This window comes from Rhopilema esculentum, chromosome 10 (genome assembly GCF_057945365.1).
Source record: "Rhopilema esculentum isolate cy_ngs chromosome 10, ASM5794536v1, whole genome shotgun sequence".
NCBI lineage: Eukaryota > Metazoa > Cnidaria > Scyphozoa > Rhizostomeae > Rhizostomatidae > Rhopilema > Rhopilema esculentum.
Genome location: NC_142824.1, coordinates 13,634,173 through 13,654,071, shown reverse-complemented (window position 1 = coordinate 13,654,071; position 19,899 = coordinate 13,634,173). Strand labels below are relative to the sequence as shown.

Genomic DNA, 19,899 nt, shown 5'->3' with positions numbered 1-19,899 from the left:
TTAGGAAGTACCAAAAAGCTGTGGAAACAATTTTAACTGAAATCGTTCCATAAGGGGCGACGTGACTCTATAAAATTTAAAAGATTAATATGTAACAAGGAGAAGTATGATACCAATGCGAAAATAACATAAATGGATTTTCTGAAATTGCATCACTTGTTGGCTGGTAAAAAGTTTTCCTTACAAGAAGAGTAAAAAATTCACCAAAGGTTGGCAGACCGAAGAAGTTTAATCCGTCGAGAGAAGAAAGGTCCTTTCTGAAGGGAACTGCGAAGTAATAAGTTTGAAACCTCACCAGACATTATATGGTTGTGTAAAAAGAAGCTAAATTTAGGAACATATATGCAAAAACGTGGCTATCGAAATACAATTTTTAATGCTTTATAAGAAATATGCTGTTCAAAGCAAAAATTAGTCGTCGCCGACAAGTACTGTGGCTTTTAGTTCAAAGTTATGCAGTTTTAAAAGAAGCTTGATTAAATTCACTAATTTCATAAAATTATAACGTTTTCGTTGATTCAGAAAACTTTATTTGAGACTTAAGTGTTTGATTTTTTTAATCTCTTTTTCAATTTCTTTGTTTATGCAAATGTGAATATAAGAAATTGAATTCGTTTGGACACTGGCACGAAGCAAAGGAGGAGGACGGGGGAGCATTGCCCGCCCAACTAAAACTTTTTGCCTTTCTGTGCCCGTGCAAAAAAAACCAAGAATGAAAACATGTTTTTGTCTGAAAACTTAAGCGTCTTCCTACATGACCATCGAAAAAACGTCGTTCTCTTCAAAGTCTGTGCATATGTGCAGACTCTACAAATATTACCAAGACTCTACAAATCTCAAGATATTAAATTGTTGAAGGTTCTCCAACATTGTTACTTCTTGCCTTCAAACAACCAGCAACGAGTTCCTTCGCTTCGATCGGTTGACAGACCGATCTTAACTCGGCATTGCCTGCCAGGGACGTCGCTAAAGGCGCTTTCCTTCCATACTTAGAAACACATAAAAGCAGCAAACAAAATTACGTATCTTTTAAAATCGAAATTCGAAGTTGTCCCAATACTTGTGTAGTTGTGTAATTTAGTCATGCATTTTGGTGTCAAAACGTTTGTCACTGTCATTAAAATGCTTAATGGTATTTCTTTAGCATAACTTGACGTTTGTATTCTCCAGAAACTAAATATATGCACCAGACATTGCATTATAAACGAACACACTTTTTGTACAAGAAAACCTAATTTTTAACAGAGCCTCGATATTCTTAAACTTTTAAGATTTTGAGTCACAGATTATTCTTAATTTTTTTCAAGTGACATAAGATACAAACGGGTTTTATTACAGCTTTAATGACTTCAGGCCGAATACATCTATTTCAAGACATTAAAAGGGTTAAACTCGTATTTGTTTTGCTTTCCAAAAAACTCAAATAAAAAAAATATTTAATTCTTGATGAATCCTGAGTCCTTGTTATTCTTAAATTTTAGCGATGTCAAAGTTTGTCTCAAAGTGAAATATCTTTAGATAAGAATTATCGAGAATTGACCGTTACGGAAAATATTAATTGGTGTCTTATGTAACAAGGATTATATCCTTACTATCTATGAGAGAAAAGAATATAATTCTGTGGAGGAAAAATAGCGAAGTTCACCAAAGGGTACATTGTGAAGTCAAGACACGGTTGTCTATCTTTATGCCTAAGACCACAACCCAAGTTCGTGTCGCATTATATATTATCAGCCCAACCCCCCCCCCCCCCTCCCCAAGTTCACACATACAAACTAAAAGTTGAAAACCAAAATATGACACACTGCATTTGGAAAAACCCGCTTCGGTTTATGTCCATATTTACATTGGACTCGCTAATTACAATTTATATCTACAAGATACAAAAATACATTTGAATCAAAATAGTATAACTTTATGCATCAATCAAGAGCTTTATTTTTGGCAACTAATAAAAACTGAACTAAAACGACAAAAACTGAATTAAGATAGAACTACTATCTATAATTACGAACTTTATTTAGCGATACTAGAAGCAGATAACCGCGAGTTTTTAACTGTTTGATGTCTCTAAGAAACGAGAAAATTCAAATTTGCTAAAATTTTCTAAGAATTTTTTAGTCTTTTTCGAGAACTCCTTTGATCAGGTTCCTTTGTGTTTTTTGACAAGTTTAGGCTGGGCTTGTCGCGCAGTCACACTGATCTTATTAAAATGTCTGCCAGACTTCGATCTGTCAGGAGGGATTTGCAACTTGGCTGCCGTGAGTTTAGCTTCACGGTGTTAGTCTTACAATTTTACCAACTGAATTCAGTTTTACCTTAATAAAACTGAATACGCCAGCTGATTGAATGTGTCTAGTTAAAAAACTTCTGCAGAAAAAATCCAAATTTGAAATGATTTACTTGCACATCGATAAAATTCTGAATTGAAGAAAGAAATGTTGTAGGTGCTATGTCAATTATACAAAACCGGAGCCTGCCCTTTTACAAGATATTTTAAGCATTTTTTATACTTGTCCTTAACCAATCAAAACACTAATCCCTATTGCCACTTCCTTCTAAGATCTCCTAAAACGGTCGTGAAATTACCGTGTCATTTTGGCAGGTGAATTGACCAGGGCATCAGGTTACGTAACGAACGGTGAATGAATTACAAAACTAGTTCTCCATTAATAGTTGGCACGATTAACTTTTCCAAAGTATTTAAAAAGTTTTTACCAAATTTCTAAGGTACTTGGGTTATCATACATTCTAAAAAACGGATTTTTCTGCAAAACAAATTTGCATTATTCACTATATTTTTGGTCCTTTACAATCCTCTAAAAATGTGACATTACTGACATATGATACAGAGAGAAAAAATACGTATGTATATTCGTCAACAGCAATTACATCGTCTAAACGAACATAGTGATTTTGCACCAGCAAAAAATCAGTTCAAAGTATCCATTTTTCTTGACTCTTGCAGATGGTACTTTTGATATAAAATACCACATTAATACGTTATTCTCGTTTTTTTCGTATTGTCATCACCAGATTGAAAATCCTGCATGACAATAAATTGAAAGCCCTGCTTTCACGCGTGCTAACGAAATGATGTATAAGAATACTGGCTATCATATCTTGTCAATTGGAGGAAGTGTATACGATTCATAGTCCATTCTATCTTTCGATGCTTCGTCCAGCTGAAATAAGAAAAATATACAAATGTCAGGTCTAGAAAGGCAAGATTAAAAAATCTAGAAATTGAATTAATATATGTATGAATTATATCATCAATCTCAGATCTTCTTAGACATGTACCGTAAATCCTCGAATTCACCCTCCATAAAAAAGCCCCCTCCCCCCTTCGAATAAGCCCCCGCCCTAGAACTACAAATTGTCAATAAGCCCCCCTCCTCGAATAAGCCCTAACAGCTGCCGTAAATCCTTGAATTGGCCCCCTCGATTTGTTGACTTTTGCCATCTGAGGGTGCCTTTGACGTTACACTGAATTATTTCAGTGGCATGTTTGAAAACAATTTATAAGCCCCCCCCTCGTATAAGCCCCCCTCGGATAACCCCATCAAAAAATATCAAAAATAAATAAGTCCCCAAGGGGCTAATTCGAGGATTCACGGTAATGATAAAATTGAGGGAAAATGAGCACCTCAAAAATAAAATTATTTGAATTCTTAATGTGCTGTTATATTGGTTGGCATATTATGATATGCTTAGACATTCATGAAAGATCAAAGAAAAAATGATAGTAAGTTCTTACATTTTTATTGCTCTTATCTTTGTGCAAGAGTGATGGAAACTTTGGGTTGTACGTGGATTTTGAAGTTGCTATTGGGATTTTTGGTAATGTGTAATGCTTGACTGATGGTAGAGTTTTTGCGATGCTCTTTTTAGGCATGCCCAAACTGGATGCGTTCATCTCCTTGTGATGCGACGTCTCTGGGAAGTATATATCCTGTTGCAAAAACAAAAATTGTTAGATGATCATGAAGCAGAACTTAAAAGCACTATGTCCCGCTATTAAAGCGTTCAGGCTTAACAATAGACTTTGCAGGGCGTTTATGATCGAGAAACCAGTGAGAATTAGCCGATTGGATACGTAACAATAGGTCTATTGTGTAATCAAAACAATGGGAAATTTTACTGCCCAGCGAAATGCGTCGGAACATACTGCCTTGAACTATACTTTAAAAAATGAAAAAATCGTTAAAATGAACGAAACTAAATATATTGCAAAACATCTACAAGAAACTAAAACTTTCGGCTTTGAAATTATGGAAATCGGTAACAAAAGTTGGGATATTAATCACTTTTAAGTCTCATGAGCAGTGCGATGAAAAAATACATGAAACGAGATCTTTTAGATTTGATATGCAGTAAAGATTCCTTAGCTACTGATAAGTTGTCAGAAAAAAATTTAGCGGGATCCTATGGCGGACACTTGGGTGCTGGCTCTTGGATCAACAAGTGGCCGAAAAACATCTGGCCTCATTCAATATTTACGCAAAAATGCTAATGGAAGGAACAACAGTGGAACAAAAATCCAGAAAATCATTTATTTGAGGCCCGGTGAAAACATTTTGAATGAGAACTTAAATTGGATTTAAAGTCAATCTGATTATCTCGATGTAAAAACTCCACAACTGTTTTAAAGCAGGCTTATATGCCTCCGATAAATGGGCAGGAATCGATCATCGTTCAATTCTGCAGCTATAATGACGACATTATCAGGATTTTTTGTTTATTGTCAACGGATGATAGGCTGAAAAGAACACCAACATCAAGTATTCCTTTAAAGTTATCCAAAATGAGGATTAAAACGGTAGACACCTGCGTGAATTCTGTGTTTTCAAGAACATTCGTAGGCAAATATAGATCAAAGAATGTAAAGTAGAGATGACCTGGACACAAACTGAACTGCAATACCTACTTTATCGTGTTCAGCCGTCTTTTTCTCTAGCCGTAATTTCTGCAAAAAAAACTGCGATAGTCAAGACTTAGATCGAATGTGTTCTTTCATCAAAATTCATGAGAGACTCGAATGTTGATGAATACAGTAACTTGACTGATTGTACGAAATCTTGAGATTGTACGAAAAAGTTAAAGCATAAAGCGGTCAACTATGGAATAACCTTTCTGCATTAAAACTCTCAGAGTATGATAACCCTATTTGTATTAAAACTCTCGGAGTATGATAAGTGAAATAACGATTAAAGGTGAAAAGCCCCGTATATTGGAAATCTGGTGAAGAACAAAGACAATTATGATACACACGGTTGTTTCCTACTTTTAAACAAACGCTGGAAATGTCAACAATTTCTTTAGTAATCATGAAGCACCATTTTTGTCTAATAAATATATCAGTTATTAATTCATAGTATGTGCTGGGCAATTACCTATTGTACAATGCTCAATTGAATAAAAAACTTGCTAAAAGGCCTAGAGATTTTTATGGTCAATCGTTAAATAATCAGCATGATATTTTCGTATAATTGAATCTGAATGAAATTTCATAGAGATTGCGACTGTTTGGTAAGAAAATATTTTCTTGATCATATTAAGAAATGAAAAGCAGATCACTAAGAATTTCCGTACCCAGATCTAAATCTCAAAGTACTCATAATGTAACCAGTTATGCGCAATTAGATCATTTTTAAACCATATCAGTTTTAACCTCTGAATATCTTCTGCGATCCAGAATTTTCAGTGTTCAGCGCCTCCCAGTCATACGGAATAATTGTCACTTGATCGGCGATTATACCACTAGGGCCGTTTACAGGCTCGAGCAAGTAGCCCGTAGTACATTATACGGTCTGAATTCCGAAAATTTGTACTTATGATGCCATCACTACACAACTAGCACAATTATGTTTAATGTTTTTAGAAAAAATCAAAATTGAGAGCCAGGTTTTTAGATTGAAAGAACGAAATATTGCAACGCTAAAACCGTATTCCAGTATAGAATGCTATGTTTAAGATAGGTGAAGAGTTTACTAACTCGTCGATGTTTCGTCGGCATGACTGCCGGTGGCGCGGTAGGCTGTGAGGTATCTTCGGTATTCTGTGATGCACGTGCAATAGCAGCTGCTCGTTTATCGGCATCTCTGTAAAAATACCTCTATTATACTGCGATGGAAATACAATAAAAAGCGGGGTACGCACAAAATATGATGGCAAATTACGAAATGAATCTACTCTACTTTATATCAATAGGTACGTTGGTCTTTGGTTTAGATATAAATAGAATTATGAAATTTGCTATACATCAGTGGTATTGTCAGAACTGTGAACTGTTTGGTGTACAGAAAAAGACTCTTCTAAGTTGCTTCTCCAAGTTTCACAAAAAATAAGCAACCATTAACGACTTTCAAAAATAATTTTCGTATGCGTATATCATCGATGTGTATCCTTATCGATGCGTGTTCTTAACATTGCATATAAAAAACCTTTACCTTATTCATTGTCTTGAAGATCAATTGAAATGCTCTTTAATGGTTGAGCAATGGAAATTGAGAAAAAACCTTATAAATTGGATCCCTGATAAAAAAAGATAACAGGATTTTACAGATAAACTTACCGTAAATTTTTGAAATAGATTTGTCTCAGTATCTGTTTTGCAGATGGTCTGAAATTAAATAGAAATAAATTACTTGCATGTAAAAAATGGCTTTAATATATTTGTCAGTCCTTGACACAGCTTTCGAGATCAATAGGAAACCACATAGTGGGATAGAATGATAACATTTCCCAGCCATTCAGCCCTGCGTATAAATCTGAAGTGTATATATCTTTATTCGAATTCACTCATTTCAAACAACAGGAAATACAAGTTAAAGTTTAAATACATATACGCAAAGAGATTACATGACAAATTCTAAACCTTAACCAGAGACAATAATTGCTAATATAAAGACAGTAAAACAATAACTCACTTGAACCTATTTCTTCAACTTGCTGTCTAGGAACGTTAGAAAACACTCAAAGAAGGGCTATCGAGCTAAGGACCCGATGATAGTTGTTGCAACTTAAAGGCACTATGCACCGACGCATTTCGCTGGCCATCTAAATTTCATATGGCTCCACTACACAATAGGCTTACTATTACGTATCCAATTGGATAGTTCTCAATGATTTCTCGATCATAAACGTGCCGCAAAGCCTATTGTTAACTCTGAAAATTCGACTGACAGGATAGTGCTTTTAGCTGTGGATAACTAACCTTTCCTCGGGATCATATGTACACATGAGTTCGATAATATTAATGCATTCTCGAGAACCGTTTGACAGTAGATGTGATAGACCCATTCTATCTTTGTATGGGAAATTGAAGTTCATGTGACGAGATCTAAGAAAAATATAAATTGAGATTATATCAATCATTCTAACATTCATATATGCCTTTTTGAAAAAAGATACAATGAAGGAAGTTCTTCAGCTTCGTTCATTGGTCAAACGCCACTGGCAACAATAATCCGTTTTTTCGATACATTAAGACAGAAATCTGACTCACATCTAATCACATCTTAATTCCACCCCAAAATAAATTAGTTGTTATCAAAGTCTTTCGCAGGAAAAATCCTATTATTTTTCCTAATCAACCAGCTCTGTTGGAATAAATGTTTGTTGTTTGCAGCTTTTAGCCTTTGGACTTTGAAAATGTGCCCAAATTTTAACCTTAAAAATTTAACGACAGCCGTTAAGGAAGCATTTCTACCGGTAATACTCGCAAAATATTCGATTTGAATATAAATTAATCTGCTATCACGTTTTTATTGAAAAAGATAACAAGCGACTGTTTATCGGTGAAGCGTGCATCTACACGATTAGAATTATGTTCAGAAACGATTAACGAGATTGCATCAAGATAACAAAAAATTTGCAACGTGTATGTTCTGGTAGTCCCGTTGCTTAGGTAGAGCGAATACAGAAATGCCAAAGGCTATGCTTCTTGACAACGACTTTAGAGCAAAGTCTAGACAGGGTTTATCGTTGAACGGTAGACCAGTAACGTCAGACTCTAGCAGAGAGAGGGCTGACACATAAAACTTGGTGCCAGTCAAAGGCCAGACGACTGTACTTCCAACTGAAATTCGGATACCCATAAAAGTTGATAGTAAATGCAATCATTGTTGCAAGACAAGCCCTCTTTATACATAGAGGCTATATATAACACTTGGACATAAAGCATGTAGACAATATATTTATAGCTCAGGTCACGTGGTGTATGGACAGGGGGAGGAGAGGGGGGCTTGAATTTGACACTTATCTATCATATAGAATTAGTAAAAAAAAAACTTTTCATTTACATTGCATAAACGTAATAATGTTTAGAGGTATTCAAAAGCTTGAGACCCAGAACGATCAGTCTTAAGTAACACGTTATTCCATCTTGGTCTACTTTTTTACTTTCACTACCTTTTACTAACATGTGTTATTTTACTTATACTGTCTATATCTTTTATCGTGACTTTTTTGCAGAATTAATATACCAAAGATAGAAGCTTTAGCAAATTTGAGTCTGATAAAAATATTTTTAAAACTCTCAAAGCAACTTACTTTTTCAGTCGGTGAAGAAGAGCTTGTGACGGCGTGCCAAGAATATCATGAATTTTAGCTATCTGATCTACCTCGTTCGCACCAGGGAACAATGGTCGAAGGCTAAACAGAATGGATATAATAAAAAATATATAAATATGCATATCATTCTAGTATATTATTGATGTAGAAAAATTGGGTGCAATCTATGAACTGTACGTTTGACAGTTTTGTGAGAAAACTTTCCTTGAGCCGACAGCAAAAGCTAGCAGGGTGGCCTGTTTAGATAAGAAGGGGTACAAATCCGCCAAGGGGCCAGGGTTAATTTCAATCAAGGAAACGTCATTGGGAAACGTCATTGGGAAACGTCATTGGGAAACGTCCACCACGAAGGAGGGGACTGGGTTAAAATAAGTGAGTGCGTAAAATTGCAGTCAAGCATTTCAGCATCTTAACGCATCATAATGTGTAGTTTAACAAAGAATAGTGAGTCATTCTAGAGATGGTCTCAATAATTCATTGTGGTAGAAAGAACATAAATTGATTGCGATACAAAGAACAGGACTGGGTCTTCTAAACGCGTGATGAATAACAAAAATTGAAGGTAATGACCCCCGGGTCACTAGCATGGAGACTCAGACCCCGTTTACAACAGCACGCATCCAAATGGGTTCGGATCCACTTTGGATCCGTGACCAGTTTGTTGGTGTTTACACTGCAACGGATCAAATTTAGACCCCGTTTACACTAGCACGCATCCAAATGGGTACGGATCTACTTTGGATCCGTGACCAGTTTGTTGGTGTTTACACTGCAACGGATCCAATTTAGACCCCGTTTACACTAGCACGCATCCAAATGGGTACGGATCCACTTTGGATCTGTGACCAGTTTTGTCAGTGTTTACACTGGAACGGATCCAATTTAGATCGCGTTTACACTAACACGGATCCAGTCCACTGTCTCGGCTACTTGACCTCCCATTGCTTTTCAACAGACAAAGGCTTTCTCAAGAGAGCTGTTCGCTTTTGCATGAACGATCGTAGTTAGTCTAAAATTCTCGTACTATTCTTCAGGAGCAACTTTATCATTCAGGAAATTTTGCTACCAAACGCTGGTTCTTCCTGGTCGTTGCCAGAATCTTCTTGGTTTGCGGTGCCGATATCGCTGTAGTTGAATTTTACGATGTGAGCCTAGTCCCAGGCTGCTTTGTTTAGAGATAACCAAAGCAATAGTTTCAACTGACGAATCCTGTGTTGAGCACATAGAAAAGCAATATACTGCAGCCAGGAATTAAAACATAACACTAACATTGTGAGTATAAAAAGAACTTTCTGTTTGTATATAGAATTCGAGATTTTGGCGCCAACACCTGGCCTCTTAAAGAGAAAATTTCATGCCTCGTATCCGAAGTGTGCTTGGTTTGGTTCGGTTCCAGCCGTTTACACTAGACATAAACGGGAACGGATCCAAGTGAGTACACCTTGGAGAGCGATTCCACACGGGAGCAGACCCAAATGAGTACGGATCCAGCAGGTCTAGTGTAAACGAAAAGCCTATTTGTGCTAGTTTGGGTACAGATCCATTTAGATCAGTGCTAGTGTAAACGGGGTGTCAGACTCGAATGAAGGAGCTGTCGGTTAGATAGATTCGCAGAATAAACCTGCATAATACTCACGACATAATTTCATAAAAAACACATCCAATGCCCCAGATATCCATTTTGTATGTATAGTAACCATCAGTGAGGAGGCATTCTGGTGCTCTGTACCTGTATTGCGGATTCAAGATATCAATGCTCTTTGCTTAAAAATTAATATATCATAAAAAGGTGAAAATTATGTAATGACAAGTTTACTTTAGAGAATTTTGTAAAATCACAGGGTTCAATATACATCATAGAAAATCCCGACAAAGTCATGAATAACCTTTCTCAATAGGTAAGCGGCACTGATTGGTCAACCTCAACAGTCATGTGCTTGTGTTTCTGATTGGCCTATTTCAATCCACAACTGGGTATATATATTTCCTAGCGTAGAGTTTTCGATCTATGTGCTGACGTTTCAAACTCTGAAGAGTGTCAGACGAAAAGCTTTAGTTTACCAAATGTTTGCTTTTTTCATACCATTTTCAAGTTTTGTATCACCAAAAGATTGTTATGAATACAGTACGGTTATCTGAACAATGATACGGTTATCTTTATAAACAATAATTCGCAATAATTACAGAATTTGTTTATTTTAGGGTAAAACATTGCAGTTTGATAGGCGATCTTAACTATGACTCACACTTTTTTTACTGAAAGGTTTCTCTTAAAGATTCCAGAAGTGTGAAATCATGTGGTATATGATTAATTCAAAATGGCTGCGATTTTAGACTTTTAATTAATCAAGCTGCAAACAAACTCATATAGGTAAGAAAAGTTAATATTTTGCTACTTTAAGGTTTAATGTTGATATGAATTCCTTTAAACGAGCTTCTGGCAAGGTACGATGATTAAATAGAAGTTAGGTAAGTCCGATAACATTATTTTACTAGAGCTTCCAAGAGCATGTTTGTATTCACACATACGAAGTTTAATGGATGTAGAAACTGATTTACCATCTCGTTGAAATGTACTCCGTGTAAGGCTGCTTCGAATAGACACTACGACACGATCCCAAGTCTGCCAATTTTACATGTTCGCCCTAAAGAGCAACGAGAGAAAACTTGGTAAGTGTTATCTATGTAATTACTTATGCAAGTAAATAAAGAATTTTCTCCTGCATAAAAAGCGGTCATGTACGTGGTCAGGATATTAAAAAAAACAACTGGACTGGGGATACTAATCTCCTTCAGTTCTGTTTGAACCCTATTCCGGAGAAATTTATTCCGGAGAGGTTAGTATTCCGGAGAAATTTATTCCGGAGAGGTTAGTATTCCGTAGAAATTTCTACTATATTGTTTTCAACCGATTAAGTAAACTTTACTGAGATCAAACTGTCTTACCTTTATGAGAATATTTTCTGGCTTTATATCTCTGTGAAAAATTCCATTCCTGATAAAAAAGCGGAATTTCGTAAATGCAAGCAAAACAAACGTTATAAAATGTCTAAACCAAATTTTGCAACTTTACGGATAAAATAACTTGCTTTCTTCTAAGTAAATGAACCCAGGCTAAAGGGTGAAATTTCCATAAAATATAATCATGCAAATGTTGATTATCTTTAATATGATAGGATTTAGCAACGATCTCCTGATACAAGGATTAAGGAGAATAAATCACGACACAGAACGGTACCAATAGAGTGAACGCAATTTTTAGCATGCAAAAAGTTTAACTTTCCCTTCCCCACGTACGCAACAATGAGTATTTCAACTCACTGGAACTTCAAAGTTGCATTCACCGATTTATTTATTCGGTTTTGCCGTGGCCGCAGGAGCAATGAAAACCAAACTTGGTGGAAACTGATCATATTTCTAACCTTAAAGATCAATTAATGAGGCACCCTTAAGTAATATATCTGTTGTTATTCTATCTAAAATTTAAAAGAATGATAGATTATGTGATGCAATATCGTTAAATTTTTGACATTATTTTCTAAAATGACGATACTTTGTTATTCAGAAACAGAATCAACTTAATAAGATAGAATACCATTATTCTTAATTTTCTGCAAAGGAAACCTCTTCGACAGAATCTAGCCTGTTCTTTACTTGTGATGATATTGTGGTTCTTTTACAAGAATATCTTTTACTATAGATTAGAAGGTGAAACCTCTGTGAGGATAACCTCCATCCGAGAAGAATACCTGAGGTCAGTCAGCGACATTAATTTTGAGTGGTATCATTAGATAGACATGAAAGAATACACTTTATCAGAACACCAAGAACTCATAAAGAAGCTTGGCTGTAGGACCATAAACGAACTAATCATTAGTGAATCTAATATCGTGGTCTTCAAAGCTTTTCATAGACTGCGTCCACAATACATGGGTAATCTTTTCATACAAAAATTCAAGCTTGCCATTAGGAATCTTAGGAATACATCGATTGACCAAAGGCTACCAACCCCCCGCCACCCCCCCCCCCCCAAATGGACAGAAATGCTTCGTTTTTAGAGGTGCTAGGTCTTTGGAATGACCTCTCAGCTGGGTGTAAGCAGGCATCTTCCCTGAACAACTTTAAAAATTTTTTGCTCATTAACCACTTGGTATTTTTATCGTGAATGTTTTTTTTATCAAAAAACTCAATTCAGATTAAAATAAGGTTTTATTATATTGTTATTATATTGAAAAGTTAATTTATTCATTTTGACTATAACAGTTTCTCTAGGTTTCTACAGCGGAGGGCAACGGAAGGGCTTCCTTTCTTTAATAAACAAAACAAAATGAAATGAAACCAAAGTCGATTTATCATAAAATAAAAACAATACAAGAACAATGCAAGATAAAGATTACAAGAAATGTTTTTGACAATTTTTTCTACTCTTAAGAAAACATAGCAGAGCTAGTCAGGCGTGCTACTAATATTTGGTTCTGTGTATATCGCAAATATCAAGATTACATAACACAGTGCTACTATTTTTGAATATTCAAGGAAAGCTTTTCTTGCAATATTCCTCAAAGATTATTGATGGCAGCAAGCAAGGTGCATAGGACTGTTTATTTAACACAGATGGAAATTTAAATAGATATAAAGCACATCAATTAAGTAAACCCGTAACGGGATAATTGCTCCTGAGAACAACAACACAAAATTTTCACCATCAATTGATCAAGAAACACAAATCACAGGCCAGCAAATTGTGTGTAATCATTTTCAAAATCAGTTAGCATTGCTTCACATTGTGTGCTGTTATTGGCGACATAAACAAATCAGTAACAGCATAGCTTGATGACCTTCAATTCTGCTGGATGTCAAAAACCTGAACTTCTGCTTTCAAGTAGGCGTGGTTAGTCTAAACTCATCCTTCTTGTGTAATTAGGACCAGCGGTCATGACGCACTGATTTAGCACAGGCTATCAGAATATGAAGCAAGTTTAATGTAAACATTTAAACTAATTACTCGATGCAGGTGGTTAAAAGTTTGCTTACCAGAGAAACCTTGACAGGAAATCTGGTCTTTCTGTGTACGAAGGGATCTACAGAACTCTTCCTTTTTCAGAATAAAATGGCTTATATAACTTATCTAAATTCACGATATCGTCCAAATTATCAACGACTGACCCTTTAAAAGTTTCTTGATTCTTCTAGGCTGTAAAATTATTCATATATATTTCAGACAATAAATGAGCTTTTTAATAGATTTTAAGAGCTGAGTTCCTTGCAAGCAACTGCATATTCATAGATAGGCTACCTACACAATTTTTTCAATCTTACGATCAAAACAACGATAAACAGTAAACACGAATGATGCCAATTAAGAAAGGAGGGGGGAAAATTGCTTTGTGGTATGAAAATATTCATCTCCAAAAAAATTGTTGTACTGCCAGCCGTTCCTCTTTACATTGCGAAATAATTGAAAACATATGTGCATTTTTACGGCCCCCCTTCGAAAATTTTCTTGATTTCTCGGATGTTTCTCTAAAGGGAAATTTTTAAAAAACAAGAAAAGCATAAACATCAATTGGATGAAATTTCTTAAAATTCATGTCCAGGGCAGTATTCCAGTCACTCAATTGATTGCTGATAAGAAAGTATAGATTTTTTGAGCACAATAGCATCTGCTTAAGAAAATGGTAAAATGAAATGTTTGCAAACCTTTCAAGATTACGGATAACCTTTAACTTTGTAAAATATTTTGTAACCGTAAAATTTTCGTAAAATAAATAAATTTTTCCGCCAACAATTACAAAAGGTAAAACTCATTTGTAAAACGAGACTTCGAAGTGAACCATAACATGTTTATGTGAGCAACATAAACAACATTTGGAGCGAGCCATGAATTAAAGAGAAATTATGAATAAAACTGGATTCTTGTCGAGATTTTCTCATGAAACGTGATCAGATATTAAAACAATCTTTTGGTGGTACAAAACTTGAAAATGGCTTTGAAAAAAGCAAACATTTAGTAAACTAAAGCTTTTCGTCGGACACTCTTCAGAGTATAAAACGTCAGAACATAGAACGAGTTTTAGATCTATGATCTGACGTTTCAAACTCTGAAGAGTGTCAGACGAAAAGCTTTAGTTTACTAAATGTTTGCTTTTTTCAAAGCCATTTTCTGTTTATATTGTTAGTATTCAAATTTGATGCTGTTGGCAATTAACTTCTTGTTGCATATGACATTAATGCATTTTTAAGATAATCTTGAACTTAACTGTGACTTTAAAAATCATTCAATCGTAAAACATAGCTATCAAATTCACATTTCATCCACCCAGGTCTCTCCCCATTATTACCAGATTATACTCAAGCTTAATTTCAAGACCGTTTATTATTGCTTTCGTTTATTACTGTCACAAGCGTGTATTTCTTTAAGTACAGCATCAAGCACTTTATGACAGGACTTGCATAAATTTGTCATTATATTTTGTCCGCAACTGGAATGATGCTACTGCCTGATGCAGGAATGAGATTATGAGGAGTTGTAGAGCATCTCACTGGAAGTAAAACGTTGGGTTATTTCTTAGATCTTCTACAGAATTGATAATGAAATTCTTATACCAGTTTCTTAGGTTACTTCAAGTAGAAATTTTGCGTGGTTTCTTTGCCTTGACAACAGAAAAAAAAATTTTGATTTGATCAAACTTTAAAAAAATTTGCTTTGGCTAATTGATGTTTTCTCAGTCGTTTAAAAGTTAATAATGGGTTTTGGTAATTCTTTGTGCAATTTGAGTTTTATTTACATTTTGCATGCGTGTGGCAACAACATGTGTGACTCAATAACAGGAGAAAAATGAGTTTTCAATCAATTTGTTCTTTTTCAGATACCACAGTCTGATGAAAATTCCAAACCTTTTTAAAAAATGCCAGAGGCAAGGGTATGCAATTACTTCTGACTTGATTCCAAACTTTTTACAACAGAAGTATCCCGTCCATTGAAGCAAACAAAGCTGTATAGTGGAAAAGGAACATTTTCTGGTAGTACTTAAACAGATACTTGATTCTGTTATTCTTTGTGCTCTCCAAATCTTACACGGAACATTGAATGCCATAAACAACCATTGCCAAACATAGTTGGAAGGCCACAAAATTCATGTTCAAAAGTTGACATCCCCAGGACTTAACAACCCCCGCAAGTTATCAATGCTATATTAACAAATCCCTTTCCATGCCTGATTTCACTATAAGAAGTGTTTAGATGACCACCAAAAGTCATGTGTTTCTGATATTAATAAATATTGTTATGGGGGGGGGGCAACTGTGACGTTTTGTGTAGATGTCCAAATACCTTTTGAAGAACCTCACAATGATGACTGTTTTTATAGATGTGGGACACAGGTTCAGGCCTTTGGCATTTTATTTGGTGGAATATTAATCATGTACTGTAGTTGATATTCCTTCACTTAGTTGCAAAGTTACTTAAAAAACACGGACAAGAAAAAGATATAAGATGGGCAACTGCTTTGAAGAGGAAAACTTGGGCATGGAGATTAAGAAACCATATATATCCCATATTTATGGCTGCTACAGTGAGATTGTGCTGACTCGCTAAGAATCTAAGACAAGGTTTAAACCATTGAGTCTGTTTTAATGCTGGCTTAATCTTATTGATTCCTTACAAAACATATTAAGGATTAAAAATTATCCAGACAGTATGAGGTGATTACAGTGAAAAATCTTTTGTCCTTTACAGCAAATAAACCAGTTGGTCAAGTTTATCTAGATTACATATCCTTGAATGGAAAGGTTTTAAGAGCTGCTACAAAATAATTCTGCTTGCAAAGGGGATCATTTTTTGAAACTTTTATTAATGGTCAAATTATTGAAAACAAAATCAAAGAGTTGTTTCCTTTACCTGTGCATATGGTCGAGACCTCTTAAAGTTTGGTAAATGTAATTTCTGCATTTCTGTTCAGGTAAAGAATGCTTTCTCCCTGGAAAAAGAAAAATAATACATGAAAAGTTAAATCAAAACTGACCTCTAATATTTTCATATAAAGTAGATAAAAAATAAAGGCAGGCCGTCAACATAAAATGAAAAGGCAAGGATTGAAAGATTGCAAGGCAGACTAGAGAAAATAAATAGAAAACAGAAGAATGGATGCTTGGTAAGTTCCAAAATCAAAATAAATAGGTCCAAAAATTATTTTACAAATGAATGCCTTCAGGAGCCAACCATATAACAGTAACACAAACAGGAGCCAACCATATATGTCTTTAGTATTTTATAAATGCTCTTGATGGGTTTAAATGTCCTTGTTTTTAAGCTACTAGGAATTTTTTCTCAGGTGAGCAACTTAGCCTAGCACCAAGTTTAAATACATCAGCTTTGTTTACATGGCATCTGACTGGTCAAACAACAGACTGGTTAATACAAATCTTCATTAGCTTATACCATACATATCATAAAATGTTTGGCAAAATATATTGCTATCAAATATTTGTTGTACTAGCTCTATACTGAATAAAAAATCACCTCTTATAAGTTCATATAGGTTCATATCAAGTAGTTCACAAATCAAAGCCACTGTTCCAGTTTTTCTGTCACTATAATGAAATAAAAAAATTAAGAGAAACGCCATGAACTGCATGAAAATCTAAAAATATTTATTGCATGTTCGAATTCTCAATGGATTTGATTGTACATAAAAATATTGTGTCCTTATTACCTTAAGAATTGTTACAACTTACTGAATGCAAGCAAATTCATCTCTTCAGCTTGTCATATTGATTTTTACAAATTCAATGTAGCAAAAAACCAACATTGTATTGAATCTGGTATAAATGATCCAGTTTCTAGTGTATTCACCCCTATATAAATGTTTTGTTAGCCAATGCAGAAGAGTAAAAGTATTAAATATAGAAGGCATTGAGCTTTTTACCATTACAACAATAGGTCAGTTACTTCAATGAAAAAGGTATTTGACAATCTTATGCTTAGAAATACATCTTAATGAACAAATAGATACACTTTTAGAAAAATTAACATACAATATCACTTCTTTTAAGTCAACAAGGTTTGCATGTGGACTCAGCCTTCGCATTGCTTGAATTTCCCTTAGGTTGTTGACACTGTCTATCCTGCAAATCAAACATGATGTTTGTTAAGCAAACAGTATACCAATAGCTCATGAAAATGTACATCAAAAATTCCTTCAGGTAGGAAATGATTTCTTGTATTTTTCTGCCTTTTTAAAAAACAAAGACCAGGGCTGAATAAATCCAACAAATAAAGGAATAATGAAATTTTGGGGGTGAGAAATACAAATACAACTACATATCAAATAAAAAGACAGTAATACATATTTCGTAAAATAGACACATGACACAAGAGGGTCTGTATGAAGGGAAATTATTGAGGAGGAATTCCTCCTCAGTAGCTAAAAAAATGAGGAGTAGATGAAGACTATCAATAATCTTTGCAAAAGGAAAAGTGTACATTTTTCCAAATGTTGAATTAAAAGGCAACGAGGTTTAGTTCCAAGACTTCAATCTGGTGGACATTTGGCAGCTTCTGTGAACTGATTGATGATATCATCAGAATGTACTGGGCGAAAAGGTAAGACAATCTTTTTAAAAATCGTCATCATTTAAAGTATTCAGGATAAAAAGAAAACTTACGTGTCAAAGTGCTGCTTCATTCTTTTACAGGCATAGTACTGCCGGTCGTCTACATTTTGGCACTTTAGAACTTCTGAGAATGTTCCCTCTCCTTTCTTTCCGAGGATTCGATATTCTGCAATGAGAAAGGGGCCAATTGTCATATATTTGGTAGTTGTATTAATTTCATCGTTAATTTTTCAATAAACGATAACATGGAGGATTATTTTCTCATCGGCAAAATTTGATTGCATCCTGTCTTAGGTGCTAGATGTCCACAATTTAGAGACGACATATGATACAGGCCTATTTATGACACCGAAAGCCAGTTGCCCATGTTTTAAGGGTTGCTTGAACGTCGAAATAGCCAACCTAGTTTACATAAATTTTTAAAATAACTCACTTTGCATCTCTCTTGTCTCTCTTGATTCAAAGTACATTCATTCTTTTGGATTACCCTCAAATTGAAGCAAGAACTAATGCCTGCTCGATGCTCGCTACATCATCGCCGCTCTTGTCCTTTGATCAATGCTGAACTCTTCATTGAAACGGAGGCCAACTTGTTACGAATGTTGCTAGGATACCGATGAACAAGACATTAATAACAATGGTGTCGTGCAAACAAACACTACAAACACAAACATAGCGTTACAAGGGCAATTTTATTACGACCAGACAATCGATAACAGAGTCCCGGCGATGTTAATAAAATTCAGGGTCTATATGTTGTCATGAACTTTTTCCAATTTTCAATAAAAATGTTGAAGTTGAAGGTAATCCTCGTTCTTCCTGTAATTTTCATACTCCTGCCTATGGTTTTACTAAAAGTTATGCCAATAAGATTGAAAACCGGAAAAACAGTAAACAGGCAAGCATTGTACAACAGAAAACGTTCCAAGGCTGTCTTCAACCAATACACATATTGAGTGATTTCTCAAAAACACAAAGAAATTATTTAAAAATTCGAAAACGCACATTTTTACCCCCCCCCCCCAAAAAAATGTAAGGAATCTTCGATTTTTTAAGTATCTCGGTGACATATCTACTGAAGGAAGCATTTACAAGCAAGATTGATAGTTTTCTCAAAGATAGTTTCAACGCTATTGTTTGGGTTTCAACAACAAACGAATATTCGTTTTAGGGAGATGAAAAAACACGTTGTGGGGGTTGGTTTTGTTTTAGCTAAAAAACCGACCGAGGGAATGACCAAGAAAGTTGAGGTGCAGGAAAAAAAGAAGGGTCGAAGGTCTAATGACAACTTTTTCGTTTACATTTCGCTTACTTTTAAAATATTCTCCTAGCTTTTAAAAACAAAATGAAACAACGATAATTAGTAAAGAGTTCAACTAACGTCGTCAGCAAAATAATTTCGCGCGTTTTTTGAAGATTAACAAACCTAAACTCCTTCATATTTATTTTTATCATTGCACAGTCAGAATTCATGAAAAAATCGAATCGTTCCATAAGGGGCGACGTGTGGAAGCAAATACAGATGTCAAATGAAAAAGCATTTATGCTGTGCCACTTATCCTTTCCATACTCTACCGTTTATCATAGATTTGGGGATTTCAAAGTTTACCGAGCAGCTGAATTCTTTGATTATTAAGCCACCAGACAATGGCATAGATAGGGAAATTTGTAGGAGAGTGACAAACTTAGATTTTCCGACAAAAATCT

General features: G+C 35.0%; 1 protein-coding gene across 1 annotated transcript; it reads right to left on the bottom strand.

Annotated features, from left to right (window-relative positions):
* Positions 1-1,809: 1,809 nt before the first annotated feature.
* Positions 1,810-18,781, bottom strand: LOC135689474 (MAPK/MAK/MRK overlapping kinase). The gene is made up of 15 exons (XM_065206714.2): positions 18,626-18,781; positions 18,244-18,358; positions 17,614-17,703; positions 17,099-17,169; positions 16,478-16,556; positions 11,524-11,572; positions 11,137-11,222; positions 10,214-10,306; positions 8,557-8,658; positions 7,220-7,345; positions 6,578-6,625; positions 5,999-6,104; positions 4,931-4,969; positions 3,761-3,955; positions 1,810-3,185 (listed from the first exon to the last, which is right to left on the bottom strand). The coding sequence occupies exons 1-15, from the start codon at positions 18,660-18,662 to the stop codon at positions 3,117-3,119; spliced, it is 1,305 nt and encodes a 434-aa protein (XP_065062786.1). The 5' UTR covers positions 18,663-18,781; the 3' UTR covers positions 1,810-3,116.
* Positions 18,782-19,899: the final 1,118 nt, after the last annotated feature.

Excerpts from the sequence above, each read along its gene's own strand:
- LOC135689474 (XM_065206714.2), bottom strand. The coding sequence starts at position 18,662 with ATGTACTTTGAATCAAGAGAGACAAGAGAGATGCAAA. Across the intron at positions 11,223-11,523 it reads CAGAAAATATTCTCATAAAG|GGCGAACATGTAAAATTGGC; the intron begins GTAAGACAGTTT and ends GTTGCTCTTTAG. Across the intron at positions 6,626-7,219 it reads ACATATGATCCCGAGGAAAG|ACCATCTGCAAAACAGATAC; the intron begins GTTAGTTATCCA and ends ATTTAATTTCAG.